General features: G+C 38.7%; 1 protein-coding gene across 2 annotated transcripts in view; it reads left to right on the top strand.

Moving 5' to 3' along the window:
• The window catches only part of SPTLC3 (serine palmitoyltransferase long chain base subunit 3), an 81,006-nt gene that overhangs the window by 31,201 nt on the left and 34,452 nt on the right, over nt 1-15,353 (top strand). For both annotated transcript variants that reach the window (XM_058802269.1, XM_058802270.1), the window contains exons 3-5: nt 1,204-1,358; nt 2,340-2,488; nt 13,193-13,317. In XM_058802269.1, the coding sequence (XP_058658252.1) occupies nt 1,204-1,358; nt 2,340-2,488; nt 13,193-13,317 (429 nt within the window). The remainder of the gene's footprint in view (nt 1-1,203; nt 1,359-2,339; nt 2,489-13,192; nt 13,318-15,353) is intronic.

The raw sequence follows: 15,353 nt of genomic DNA, 5'->3' as shown, positions 1-15,353 counted from the left end.
GCAAAACAGAATCTCAGTTTATTAAGTCAATCCACGGAAAAAGAAAATTCATAAATGCCTTATTGTTTAATATTTCATCTTTCCAAATCTCTTCAACCCAAATTTTCCTTTGTCCCATCTAGCTATCTTACGGTGCCTTTCACAGTGAGGAAGTTCTGATTTTGTAATAATTGAATTCTTGTAACTCCCAACATTTTTTCATCCCATATAGTTCCAAGTGAAACTTGCACCTTAGCAATATCAACTGCCTTCCAACTTTGCTTACAATTTTTTGTTCCGCCTCCTTCTCTGTGCAGTTTGATTCATCATTTACGGTAACACCTGGCATAATGAAGGAAAAACATGAAGAGTTTTACTGTTTCTCATGCAAATAAAACTCCTGAAATTGTTTCCTGATTTAGATTTTGAAATATCATTTTCAATTCACTTCATGATCTGGCCATTTGTTAATTCCAGTTGTGCCAGTTAAATTTTTTTGTCTTTCACTATGGATTACATGTTTATTTAATTTTCCCACATATGTTAACTGTGTGCCATGTTATTTTATCAGTTTATTGTATGCAGTGCTCAACATGGATATATTGCTGTTTCATATAGAGAAAAAGCTTTGTTTAAATTTAATTTCCAAGTAAAACCCATAGATATTCATTCATTCTCAACCAAAAAAATTGTCATAACTGGATGTTTGCATTGCCACCCTAGGCCAGTAATGCCCAAATCACAAATATTGGACTAGCTTTTGTCTTATGTGTCCAGCATTTCATGAAAGGTAGTGAGTTCTTTATCCTACTTTTCTGCAATCTGCTCCACACATAGAAAAATGCTCAATTTGAAGCAATTGGTTTCTTCAAGTGAAAGAATCTTGATTTTTTTTTTCCATTTCCAACTTTCAGTACATATAGAGAAAGTTAGACCAACTTGTTTACCATTTAAAAAAAACCTGACCAACCAAAAAAGAAATGAAAAAACTCCTAATCTTTAAACAGAAATAAAATACCCTCAAAGAAATACAACATTGTGTTTTAAAGGAATTATAGTAAGGATACAGTATTGCTGTTTGGAGTTGTAAGTGACACAGGACCATATGGCTGCTGTGACTCTCTGTTTATTGATGAATCAGTTTTTCCTTGCTAATAGGAATGACTTTGGTACAGAAGGAGATATTTTCACAGCAACATAACCCTGTGCATGTTTTCAAACCAGGATTTTGTGCCACTTTATCAAGATTTTGAGAACTTTTGGACCAGGAACCTCTATTTGAGAATACGGGATAACTGGAACCGTCCCATTTGCAGTGTCCCTGGGCCACAGTTTGACCTCATGGAACGTGTTACAGATGATTACAACTGGACATTTAGGTGAGTCATCTTACACTCTGCTGCTCTCAGCCTCCTGAGCATGCTCCTGACACCTCTGCAAAGCACACAAAGTTGTGTCCAGATCCTTGTCTAATATCCACCAGCATGTTTCTTTCTGCAGTCAGCACCATGCTGGCAATCTGACCCTTTTCTTCTGAGTATTTGTTTGGAAATGCAGTATAGATTTCCAACTCAGTTGCAAATGGGTTTGGCTGTGTCAGCACAAGACTGCTCATGCACCATTTATAACAACAGACCTTGATTCTCAATATTACAACAAAATTTGTTTTATCCCTTGGTTAGGTTTTATATCATAAGTTTTTGCACTGCATGAATATGGCTTCCTACCTTCACCGGGAGTCTTTTGCAGTGGATTTTAAGCAGATTAGAGCTTGAAGGTTTTGGTGTATTGCTGCTGAATTACACAGCTATGGGAATTCACATAGCTGTGTAATTCAGCATAGACAATGTAGGTTCGCTATATTTGAGCTTATTGAGAATGCATCTATAGTGTTTCCCATATTTTTGTGTAGGTTGGCTATATTTGAGCTTATTGAGAATGTATCATAGTGTTTCCCATATTTTCATCAAGTTTAAGTTCTGTGTGTGTGTGAGAACACTGGTGACTTAATGGAAGCAGTTGACAATTTGCTTGAAAAATTAATGTCTGTAAGTTGTTCCTTAAATAAAGTCCTATGTTTGTTTGTTTATTTAAATCCATAAAAGCAGACAGTGATCCCACACCAGTTTATTGCCATCTATAGTGTGACTTCTAGAAAGCACTCTGACCATGAAGAAGTACTTAGGAAAAGAGGAAGGCTAGAAAAACTTTTGGGCTGTTAGAATATGCAGATTGTCAATTCACAAGTAGAAATTTAACACTGGAACAAAATTTGGTGGGAAAATTTTGGGATTTTTTTTCTTTTCATTTGGGATTGGAAGGAAAATTGCACTGTTGTTCAAAATTTGCTTTAATTACAGGTTTACAGGAAGGACTATCAAGAATGTAATCAATATGGGTTCTTATAACTACCTCGGCTTTGCAGAAACAGATGTTAATGCTTTGAAAACTGTGACCATAGAGTTAGAAAAATATGGGACAGGCGTCTGCAGTACCAGGCAAGAGATGGGTGAGTAAACAGAGACATGGCCACCAAAGGTCCTGTAACTACACTCCTCTTCTCAGACATCTTAAAAGAATTGGATACAGATACAAAGAATCACACCAGCAATTACTTGTTTCACAGTTAAAAGAAATGCTGTGTTTTATTTGTTCTCACATGAGGGGTTTTTTCAAAAGGAAAAGCAATACTGATTTTTGGAAAAGCTAAACCAAATGTGTCATCTACTGGCCTGGGATTTTTAATGATGGAAACACACATAGATTTCAACAATTTTTCTGGGGCAAATTCAACTGCATCACAGATTTATATCAGTTACCACACACAGAGGTTTCAGATTAGTTAAATGATCTTTTGCATAATGTTTTTAATCCCATGTTCTAAGAATGTATTGGAATGTTTTATCAGATACTACTGGCACAAAACAGAAATTTCTAGTTTGCCATTAGCAAATAAATTCAGGAAGGTTGCATCTGACATTTTTGGTTTTATCTGTTATGATTGTCTGCTTTGTTAGTCTGTAGACTGCATGCAGGGTTACCTTCAACACAAAGCCTTGCATTCCTTAGGGTACAATCATCTTACATTAAAAAAAAAAAAACAAACAAACAGTTTCAAACCAGAGAAATGCAGGGGGAGGTTTCCCTTCAGGCTTTATCACTCTTGGGAGTATTAAAAAAAAAGAAGGCTTCCCAGAATGGAGAAGTCTATAAAGTCTATAAAAGATTTCTTTTTTCTAATCAGTAACCTAAAAAAATTGCATTTTAATCTCCAATGTAAACTATGTTCTTCCATAAAACTTACTTACAGAAAAAATACTGTATTTAATTTAGTTTTTTTTTATTTAAAGTCTCAATTTCAGAAGAAAAAGTAATGCAAACTTTGTGATCTGCTTCTTATCTTGTCATTGTGGTTTGATTTGCCAATAATAATTATGTCAGTGACACCACTCAGAGAGGATTTACAGATTGACCCCACTTTCGTTGTGCAGGTGACCCATCTGGTGACTGCAATATATTATTATTTAACCTGAATTTCATGCTTGAAAGTGGTCACCATTGCTAGTCCTTTAAGGTATTGAAGGAAGCTTTCTCTCTTTTTCTCCCAGATTCCATTTTGTCTAAGAACATTTCAAGTTGTTTTCAGGACATCTAAGATTATGGCTGGCGTTCCTTATTCTGTAGCTTTTGCTGAAGTTTTTTACTGGAAGATTTATTCTTAAAAGCAAATCAACAAAAACAAAACAAAACAAAACAAAACAAAAAAAAAAAAAAAAAAAAAAAAAAAAAAAAAAAAAAACACACCAAAAATCCACCAACCCAACTTCTTATTAAAAGAGGATTCTGTGTTCAAATATTAAAAATCTTACTAAGTAACTTCATCCCATCTATCTGAGAACCGATGTAGAGAGATTTCTAGGGTATCCTCTTCATCTGTGCTGTACTCAAAGTTGTTTTGACTGATTGAGCAAGGATTTAGATTAATTCTAATTGCCTTCACAACAAACAGTCCCATGAGCTGCATCAAGGCCATTCACAATGCAAGAATGGGCTGCAGATAAAGAGCATCCTAAAAGCCTTGTGAGTCTCAGTCTTTTGGAAGTGGATTTTGGAGAGCAGCTTGGACAAAGGAAAGCAGGGTGTTTAGGCCTGGCTTAGCTGGTGTAACTGAGCAGTCACAGCAATTTATCCTGGGCAGGTAACAGAGGGGCTGTGTTTGTGTGCTCCATGGAGAGAGGTGGCTCCACAGGGCAGGGCTGAGCAGTGGCTCCTTTGTTGGTACTGGCTCTTTGGAGCTCTGTCACCAAGGTCTGTATAAACAACCTAAGGAAAACAGCCTCTTATCCAGAGTGGATACCCTCTTTCCTTGTTCCTTTATGTTCTTTTGCTCCATTCTCATCACAGTATGACAGAAAAATTCTGAGTTAGATATATTAAAGAGAGAGATAGGGAAGGGTCTGAATGAAGCATCTTACCTTTATAAATTATCATTTCTCAGCTTCATCTTAGATAAAAGGAACAGGATGAGTTTGTCTCTGGGCAGATCACATTCCAAAACTTCTGTTGTTATTGTTTGTGGAGCTAAAGTGTTTTGAAGTAGAAGTGCAGTGAGCTGCAAGAGCCAAGGCTGCAAATTGCCTGTAGGGTTCTAATTCAAGAGAGCACTTGAATGTATTTATGTTTTCAAGCTAATTCACTTTGAAAGTACTGTTCTGCTCGTGTGCATTTAAGTGTCTGGCATGTCTGAGTTTCACCAAGATCTCTCTCTAAGCAGTGGTGACTCTCTTTCTGAGAAATCATTCCACTACTTCCAGAGGATTTCAGATAGAGGGTAAAACAAAGAGGACACAAATGAAAGTAATGTGAGTGGTGTTTGAAAGAATACATGATGGTAAAACTGTCCTTTATGTCTTCTGCCTACACTTCTCCTCCTAAAACTATGGAGGCTGTGGAGAGGACACACAATGCTGTCATATCAGAATGCTGTTGCAGGTAGTTTCCTCTGACAACAGGGTTAAAGCTGATTAAAACAGTGGCTGACATTCCAAGGCTTATCCCTCATAAAAAGATTTAAGGCTTTTCAATCCATTTTTAATTCCATGATCTTCTTAATTATAATAATCATAATAATTAATGTCTTACTATAACAGTGTCATTTCAGACATGTTTCTGGGTTTGTGGGACTTTCAGTGTGAAATAAAAATACTTTCCTTTTTTTTAAGACCAAGCTAGCTATTAGCCCCTAGGAGCAAGATTTTGAAGTTATAAGGGGTACATCCATGGAAGAATTAACTTGCTGTTCCACGATCAGAAAGCAAAACAAACTCTAGAAATTACTAGAAAGTACACAGAAAGCCAACCATAGAGCCTCAGTACACTGCTGGATAAAGCTGCTGTTTGTTGTTGTCTTGAGTACTCTGTGCAGGTATGATCAAAAATATTTAGCAAAACTGGAAAGTGTAAGAGCCACAGGGATCATCAAACACCACAGACAGCTTCTGGATGAAGAACTACTGAGCTTGCTGTCTCCAGCTGTCACAAATGCCTGTCATCTGTCTCAAAAAAAGAGCTTCAGTGGAGAAATTATAGACATTTTCAACATAATGTGTGATGTGGAAGAGTGGTCAGGATTCACTGTCCTTTCCCACTACCAGATGTACAGGGCATTGTATGAAGCTGGTAGAAGGTTTTCACCTAAGTGCTGGAGGCTGCCACACCTGAGGAGCTCAGCACTGCTGTGAAAAGCATGTTCATTCTCCTGTGAAAATGTAAAAAGTTTAACAAGGAGACCAGGACCATAGAGCAAAGGTTATTATGGCCAGGTCCATCTTGGCACTCAGCCAAGAGCACACTGTCACCTTTGGGGACACCCTTTAAATACCTTTTTCCTTACACTTGTCTGTTGCACATTCATAGATCCTTATGCATATCCATAAACTACTTTACATATTGTGGGAACTATTTTACATGGCCTCTCCTTGGGTCTGCGTTTTTAGAGCATGTGTGTTTCTTGGTTCCTCTTTTTCACTTCCACTTTGGGCCTTGGTCCACTCTGTCTTCAGACAGCAGATGCTGATAGTTGGCATATCAGTAGCAGGATCCTCATCCTGTCTTCATTGGATATTATCCCATCCAAGCAGGCATTTTAACATAAGCACAGCTATTTCACTGCTATGTCTAAGCTTAATTAACAACAGAAATAAAAAACTATATCTTTATAACAAAGTTAACATCACACATATAGAATCCATTTTAATATTTGCAAAAAGGCAATATTATAACATGTATCCATAACGCTGCAGATACCAGAACTTCCCACTCCCTTGTGTTCTAAGGGAGAGTGGCCATGTGTGCAGCGGTGCTCTCCCTGATAGTTACTAGAAATACCCAAACTGTACCTGATTCAGGATGTCCTTATGAACTCTGAGAGATGCCAAGAGAGCATACAGAGAGATTTGCACCTACCAAACCAGAGAAAATTGACCATGGGTGTTATTTAAATTAAAACAGTTTTGTTCAGCAGCAGTCTCTCCTGCAGGTTCAGGAAAACGTAATTTTAAAAATTTCTTTGCCTTATTCATTATACGTCAAGAAACCAACTTGGACATTAAAAAGTAGGAAGTTTTGTCTTTTAGGAATAAATGTTGGGTCTGAGAAAATTACTCATGAATGTTGAAGGATTTGAGTAGCCATCCAGTAACTCAAGGTGGCTACAAGAGAGCTTGAGAGGGATTTTTTACAAGGGTGTGGAGTGACAGGATAAGAGGGAATGGCTTCAAACTGACAGAGGGCGGGGTCAGATTAGATTTCAGGAAGAGATTCTTCCCCGTGGGGGTGGTGGGGCTCTGGAACAGGCTGTCCAGTGGATGCCCATTACTAGAAGTGTTCAAGGACAGGCTGGGTGGGGCTTGATGCAACCTGATCTAGTGAAAGGTGTCCATGTCTCTGTCCAAGGCATTGGAATGAGATGATCTTTAAGGTTCCTTCCAGCACAAACTATTCTGTGATTCATTCTGTGATTCCATAAGTAACTGGACACCAACTGTTCAACTAACTGGAGTGTTGGGAATGTTAGGGCATTCCATATAAACTGCCCCACAAAAAGTATAAAGTATCTCTACTGTTATATGTATTTTAATTTTTCTCTCAAAAGTGTTATTATTTTAGCTCAATAAAACTGCCAGCACATAGGAACCTAATAAATATGAAATAGCAAGTGTTCCCTCCATATAGTGAAAAAAAATGAAAGAATGACAACTTGAATGTAAAGTCCTTTTTTTTAATGGCTGGAGTGGGAGTTGGCTGCTGTTAAAGGTAGATTCAAAAGCCTTTTCTCTGAGCCCATCCTGGTTTTCAGTGTTTATAGTCAGCCTTTTCTAAGCAATGTGACTGCGAATTGTTGAGAAACATGCAAATTAGTTTCCTGCTTGCTGCTTGCAGATAACAAAATCAGCAAAATTACACTTTTTTTTTTTTTTTTTTTTTTTAAGATAAGGCAGATTATCATGCTCTGAGTGCTCCTAGGGCCAGCAGGCTGGTGACAGGACTGTCACATGGACAGCCAGTGCTAACAATTCTCTGTTTATCTAACTCCCCAGTGTTCCTCATGGAGATGACATACGTGAGTAACCGGAGCAAACGTGTGATTAGTGCTGCTTAAGCAGCCAGGCAGGATTCCTGCCTTTTGAAATCCTTCTCCTGTGATTATGCCTTGGACCAAAAAACAAGATGGAGCCTGCACAGAACACTTGCAGGGTGATTCACTCTGGAGGGCATGTTAGGAGATTGCCCTTTAGCACCTAACTTGCACTCAGTTTTGAGGCTTTTTCTTTGTTTGAGGTTTTTTTTACGCTTGATTGTGATCTCATTTCTAAAAAGCTGATCTGAAAATCTGTGCCAACATTTAATACAAAAGTAGTTCAGACTAATTCAGCTCTTTCCACTGGGTTTTAAGGCCTAATGTGAATTTCTAGCAGCATTTCAAGAAGATGAAAATAGTTATTTGGCCATTCTTTCTTTTATACTACTTCAAAGCTTTAATTAGGGCCAAGACTCATTTTAAATATAATACTGTACAAACATGAATAAATGTTTCATTTTTCAGTTTGGAGAAAGAGATAAAGAACTGAATATCCCATAATTTACAGTTCCCAAGTGAGATCTTAAGGAGAAAAAGCCACAAAAATGAGAATTTGTGTGCATGTATATATATATATATATATATATATATACACATATTTAATAATCTTAGCTATTTTCTGATAGGGTATGGTATAAATTAGGAAACAGTTTTGTCATGTTCACTAACATCCTTTTCCTTTGTGTGCCTACCCTTTCATAAATAACTAATCCAGCTTACAATCAATTTGTAATCATAGGGTCAGGTTTGTTCCTTGTATTTCACCATTGCAAAAGTATGCTTTGCAATGCAAGATTAATAGTCTGGATAGCCCATCTTCTAGCAGGTGGAATTGAAGGCATCTGTAGGAATTAAGGGCTGTGTGACTTGTTTAATACCTTAAGTATCTCTGATATATGATTTTATCTGCATGCAAATATTTAGATACTTAAGATGCTGCCATTCAGGCTTTGGCATGAAGATGCTGGAAATTTTAACTTTGTGTTCCTCTAAAGGCAAAAGAAAAAAAAAAAAGAAACAAACCCAGAAGATCTAAATTCAGCTGGAAGTTCTGTTAAAACTAATCTAGTTTTTTTTTTTCTGAGAATCACTAAATTACACAGGTACATTATTAGATTTATGACACCCATGGCATCTTTGTGGTATGAAAGCCCTGTCAGTTGGTAGCAATGTTAAGAAAACTTGAGCATTTCCTTTCTATCAAATGATTCATCAAAACCCCCTTATTTTAGGACTCTTTTCTGCACAGACAGTGTTAAATGAGGCAACTGCATAACATTACCATGTGCTTTTCTCCTTCTTTTTCCAACAAATCTCATTCTACAAGTTGAGGCTTTCCTCTGCTAGTGGGTCTGTAGGACAGTGATACCATCTGCATCATCTGCTCTGGTAACATGGTGTAAAGAATTAATATAATTTCCACAGCTTCTGTTTCTTCATCTTGCTATTAGTAACTCATCCAATCTTGCTTTTTGTAAAAGCACATATGTCTTTCAATTATACAGATTTTTTTCATCTCTGACAAGCATCTTACCATGCAGTGTACTCATTTTGCCAGAGTGAGTTTGTGACCTTAAGTTTCAGCTGTGACAAGGAAGTTGAGATGTTTTGTTCTGCTCCCCACCCTCCCAAGGATGCTGCTGACAAACCCTCATTTCCATAGTGTAATGGTTCTCAGTCACCTTGGTGAGTCACGCCAGGGATGCACAGGGTTCCCAGCTGCTCTTTTTTCTTTCAAGGCCTTGTTGCTTGTATCAGTTTACTCTTCCAGCTTTTGTTTAACCTGAGGGGAGCAGGTGTTTCCCTGTCTTCTTTGGCTGTTAGAATTCCAAACTTAAAATTCTATGACAGGATACTGTTGCCAGTGTTGGCAGTTCAACCAGTCTGTGTCATTAGTGTATAAGAACCTGAAAGACTGTATTGGGCAGACTAACCAGTGGCATAAACCACTGAAAGTCCAAGCTGAAAATGTCAAACTAAATAATGACTCTATGGATCATGGGAAGTCCATTTTCCAGCTTTATCTCTCTAGTAGTCTGGCAGTGACTTTCAGCCCAACAGCATGGATATGAAAAACAGCAAGTGTATGAAAAAGCCTGTCAAAACACAGTGTACTTCATGTTCCCTGTCACCAGAGTGCAGTGGCAAGTTAATGGAGGGAACTGGGTCATCAGATTTTGAAAAGGAGGGGATTTGCTGTGAGAAGTGTGGGAATCTGTGGAGGTGGTTCCCATTGTGAAAGTCCACTTTTGATATGATCTGTAATCTTAATACCTATATAGTCTTGGATCAGAGTAACTCCTGCTGTATTGTATTACTTACAGCTGTTCAGCAGGGAAGAATAACTTTCAAAAGGATTTTGTCTCTTAAACATGCAGGTACCTTTCTCCTTTTTTGTCTTAAATCTTTCCTGGTGATTTGGTGTACATTGTTTAGTTGTGTCCTCATTTGTTGGGTCAAGACAAGCTGTAGTCACTCAGTGGGGAAATTCTAATTTCTGTTTATAGGGCAAGTGTGTATACAGTAGATTAAAAAGATATATCTAGTATATCACTTTTCATTCACCAGATCATGATACTGATCTTGAATCTAGCACAATACAAAACATTTTAAGGGCCAAGCTAACCTTACTTGACATCTCTAAGGTTGTATTTAATGAGGAGCTGTGTAATTACTGCCTTTGTTATATAGCTTGAGATGCTGAGATGTTTCAGCTTGTGCCAGTTCCTTTGGATCAAATTTGCATGTGTCTGGCAGTGCTGTTTATGCTTGTCATGGTGGTGGCTGTGACCAGCTGGGAATGCTAGTGGACAAACCTCATCCCAGCAGCACATGACTGACCCCTTGTTTCTTCCAGTGGAGAGAGGTGATAGAATTGATGCCATTTGTACAGTGTCCAAGGACATCCTGTGTAGAAATATCTCCTGATGTGATTAAATAATTGCATAATTATATGCTTTTTCAACTCTGTTCAATGTATACAGCTGCCATGAACCTCCCACTGACGGTACTGGTGTGTGTTGTATTGCTTCTGTAACACCTTACTTACCACCACCGATATTGCCATGGCAATTAACATGATTCAAAACCAGGGCTCAGTTTGCAAATCTTTGTCATTCAGGATTTTGTTTTGCTAACCAATTTCAATTTGTATTCCAGGATTTGTAGGCAACAGTGATGTAGAGTATCATCTGCATTGGCACTTAGGATTAGTAAATAATAAGTAGGAATCAGTCACTGTCAAAATGAGTCATTCTTCACCATGACAAAATCAATAAAAATAGGGGCAAAATGTGCTGTTCTTTTGTGGGTCATCTAATAGGAGCTTTAACAGAACAGTGTGTATTGAGTCAGGCCTTTCCTGTTTATAAAAACAGAAAACATGTGATGCAACCCCAAAAAGCAATTTAACTCCACCCCAGTGTCAGACTTATCCCTGGAAGAGTCAGAGACAATTGTGTCATGCCTTAATATGCCTGCCTTGCAAAGCACACACTGCTTGTTTCTCATGCTTTCACAAACCTTCTAATTCAAGCTGTGACCATAGTGTGCTTGGCTTTGAGCTTCCATTTCAGACTTCATCTTCTTTTGGTGTGCTGATAGCCCTGGAGTGACAGAAATATCATCTACAGGGAGCACTAAGGTAGCTGATCCTCCTGGAACTCTTAGTTGTCCATGGGTGCTGTAGATTGAAGACTAGATGGGCCCAGTTTGCAAAAAGTACAGAACCTCAGAAATAAATGCTGGGTCCTGCTGGACTTACACCTTATGACAGATTCTTACCCACATTTCCAGTGAGCAGCCCAGCTCTGAAACACTGTTTTGTATTTCATGGAACCTGGGTACTAAACAGTGGCTGTGTGCAGAGCCAGCTCATATCCTCATGTGTCTTGGGATGTACAAATTCAAAAAATAGCCATCCTCAAAGAGCTTCAGACAGACTCAGTTCACAGGTAGTGGAGTTTCTGCAGAGCCACATTTTCTGTGTCCCATTACCTCATTCTCAGAGCACAGAGGCAGCCCAGCCCCAGCTACATGCAGTGTGATACAATAAGTGCAGAGATGCTCTTGAAGCTCTGCTGGAGTAGGCTCAGCTCTAGCACAACTCAGGAAGGCTCTGGCAGAATCTCAGCACTTCTGCTGTTCTTTACTGTCCATGTAATCCAGGCTTTTCAAGAAGCCACATGATCCTTGCTCCTTATCTCCCTGATAGTTGAAGAGTTACCTGCCTGCCTGATAGATATTTGTCACATTCTATTTCCAAATGGATGTCATTCTTAATTTAGATATTTAATTAGAAAAAAAAAAAAAATGAAAGCACACCTTCACTGTAACCAGCTGACTTATTGCTATTGCTGAAACTGTTCTCCTGACATTTATATTTGATTTTTTTTATGAGCTCTGCTCCATGATGAAGGTAAGATCATCTTCCTGACTCATCATTCTTATTGAGACACTCTAGCCAAGCTTCTGCATTTCTTCCATTCATCTGCCTTTTGTCCGTCACAGTGAACACAGCTTTCTTGTTCCATCCATTGTAATTCCCTTTATATTGTTGTGTCATCAGCTTGTGCATTGCAAGTGAGGTAACATATTCGCTTGCCTAATTTTTTTCTTCTGTTCTCTGATTACAGCCTTATTCATAGGGGAAATGCTCTCTCAGAATCCACAGGCCACTCTCTTTTCTTCCCCACAGATCATCCTGTAAGAGTTCCTTCTGCCTTGGTCCCTGCAATGCACAGCCAGGCAACCAAAGACTAGAGAGCTGGCAAGTGGAGATGATTCCTTACTGTTCAAAGCTATCTGTTATCTCAGTCTCTTAACACCACTCTTTTGTTTGTTTGCCTTCTGTACTTTGTCATCCTTCTCTGTGAGCTGGGCAGGAAGGATACTGCTTTTGTTGGATAGCTGGAGAGCCTTACTTGTTTGGAGACTTCAAGTACTAATATTAGATAATTAATATGCAATAAAGAAGGGTCTAGTGTTGCATTATCATTTGTGTTTGCTGTTGAGAGGAAAGAAAGAGCAGAGTTGTCATCAGCTTTTACCTTCCAAGGCAGAGAAAAATATGGAGAATGCTTTTGTTTTTCTAGCCATATAAAACCCTAATTAAGAATTTTGTACACATATATCGACAGACAATAGAAAAGGAAAAATTTTGTTGTCACCCATTTTTGTTTTCACATCTGGAGAGAACTCAAGAATGCCTAAAATATTTGTCCCACATTTCCTACAAGAAGAAGGTATTTTTGTCCTTACTGCAGGGGAGAGAAAAAGACAACAAATTAGTCTTCAGAATAAACTATGTCAAAAGTTATTGTGGGAAAATAAAGCTGTTTTCCATAGCAACTGCTTTGCTTCCCTAACAGCAGCAGTGTTTGTTAGCATCAGTCACAGCTGGTTTGTACCTTTTGCATTAGCCCACATGAGCAGGATGCAAATGGAAAACCCTCAGCAGAACTTAATGTCAAATAGCTTAATGACACATTTCTAGCCTGTTCTTTTGTATGTTTTGTGTCATACTAACTTTCACAGTTCAATGAGATTTAATATTCCCTGTGCTTCTTTCTGCAGGCACCCTAGACAAACATGTAGAACTAGAGAAACTCGTGGCCAAGTTCCTTGGTGTGGAAGATGCTATGGTGTTTGGCATGGGCTTTGCAACTAACTCAATGAATATTCCAGCCCTTGTTGGAAAGGTGAGTACTCCCTTCAGGAACACAGAACATTTATTAATTGTTTTAACTGCTGTTGCAGTACTCTGGGCTTTCAGTGAGGGGAAAGGCTCCATCGAGGAACAGAGCTTGGTATCAGGAATGTGTGACTCATAAAGCTGATGACCTTGTGACTTTAAATATGCTTCTTTATCACCTGTGCTGGCACTGAGTGTTGCTATCACACATACCTAACATCTGCTTAAGGATCAGTGATGCAGCTCTCTAGCTCCTCTTGATGAAGTTGCTTCTCCTTAAAAAGTAACCAAAGGTTAAATCCCATGTCCAGGTCTTGTGGGATGAAGTATTTAGGCTGCTTGCTGAGATACTGCCCAGCTCCCTGTGATGAAAGATGATGATTAGGATAGTTTTTACAACACTTTGAGAAAAGGAAAAGCACAGTGCTTAGCATTCCTGGGGAACAGAGCTCCAGCCAGCCCTGCCAAGAAAGCTGGCAGCAAAATCAAGTGGAAAGCTGTGATCATGTTACAAAAGTCGGGTTCTTGGTGCTGAAGGAACCTCCTCTCCAGTTTGGAGTATTTAACTCAAAGGCATGGATTTCCATCATCCTGTCACTGGTAGCTGTGGACATCAGACACACTGTGCTGATACTGATAGCTGGAAAATGGGTAACTCCTCCTTGGCTTGTCCAGGTGTGGAGCACCTTGAAGTGTGCCATGCAAGCACAAAGCATGACCTCCTTCTTGGTGGAAGTAGAATGAATTCATTTTGTGGTGTATGACCAGGACTTCTGAAACACCAGCGTAGAGCTGAAGTCTCTTCACTCTCTGTTGAAGATGACTGCAGCTTTTGCAAGATCTCTAAAATACATGTACACAAGTGTTGGGCCGGGAGAGTTGCTTCAGTCATCCAGAACATGAACTTCAGTCTGCAGCAGTGCTGGAGAACTTGTCCAGCAGTTTCAAGGGGAACAGATACAGAGAGTTAATGAAGGTAAATTTATGAAATTGGAGATATGCAGTGTGAGATATGCACTTGTCTTAGCTGTATAATAATTTTCCCTCCCTTACCTGGCTTCGTGTTGAGATTCAAGCCTCTTTCAGAGGTTGGATAGATATAAGTGGCACAAATAAAGATATTACTGTATATATTTTAGTAAATAAATATGTGTGTGTGTGTATATATTTGAAATTTCAGTATGTATTATTTTACATATTACAAATATTATAGAAATATTATTCAAATATTATATCCTATGTTTGAGAGATTTACTCCTATGTTTTCCTCTATAATTGTCTAGCAGCTACATTTTCTTGTCAAGCTGCATCTACACTTATTGTTAGTTCTGCAAACCAGTCTTTGTGGAGATTGTGTTAATATCTCTCAACCTAGGCCTAATCTATGATACCAAAATAAGTTTTTGCTTAATTATGGGTTGCCCTTTGCATAATGAAACAGAGCAAAACATGTTCAATAGAAAGCAGAGCTAAACAAGGGTTCGAGCTTGAATTTCAACTGTGAGTCCTGCCCCTTCTCAATATAATAGACAAGTTTACTTCTCCCACATTTCTATTTTTGTTTCTAAAAACAAAAGGAGTTTTCAGCTGAGTTAATTAATAAAAAGTATACTACAGGTCAACTCTATATGCATTTACCAGAGCAAGAGTCTGGTTCCTAAACTTCACTCACATCCTAATGGAGATGGGAGTGACAAGGCATCAGTCTCTCCTCATCTCATTTCTGCAGTCCAAAGGGCTGATGCCAGGCCAGCCTCATTATTACTGCTCCTTAGCCTACTGCCATGCAGCCTTTATATGTGGGGTGGTGGCTGCATTTTCCTTACAACTCAAAATGAGCTGTAAACAGGTGATAGAGGAAGCAACATTGCCTGATTTTATATAAAGCACTCAGTCTTTAATAGGGTTATTTTCTGCTTTCCATTTACAGGAAATATTGGGCCCCTGTGCATCACCTGGGAATGCCTGAGAATCTGATCCCACTGTTTCAGCCTGCCTTTGCAGTGCACCCCTGTAGGAATGTGCCCCTTTATTGACGAAGTG

The sequence above is a fragment of the Ammospiza caudacuta genome, chromosome 3 (assembly GCF_027887145.1).
Source record: "Ammospiza caudacuta isolate bAmmCau1 chromosome 3, bAmmCau1.pri, whole genome shotgun sequence".
Classification (NCBI taxonomy): domain Eukaryota; kingdom Metazoa; phylum Chordata; class Aves; order Passeriformes; family Passerellidae; genus Ammospiza; species Ammospiza caudacuta.
The sequence above is the reverse complement of the archived record's forward strand: the minus strand, read 5'-3'. Positions and strand labels throughout refer to the sequence as shown.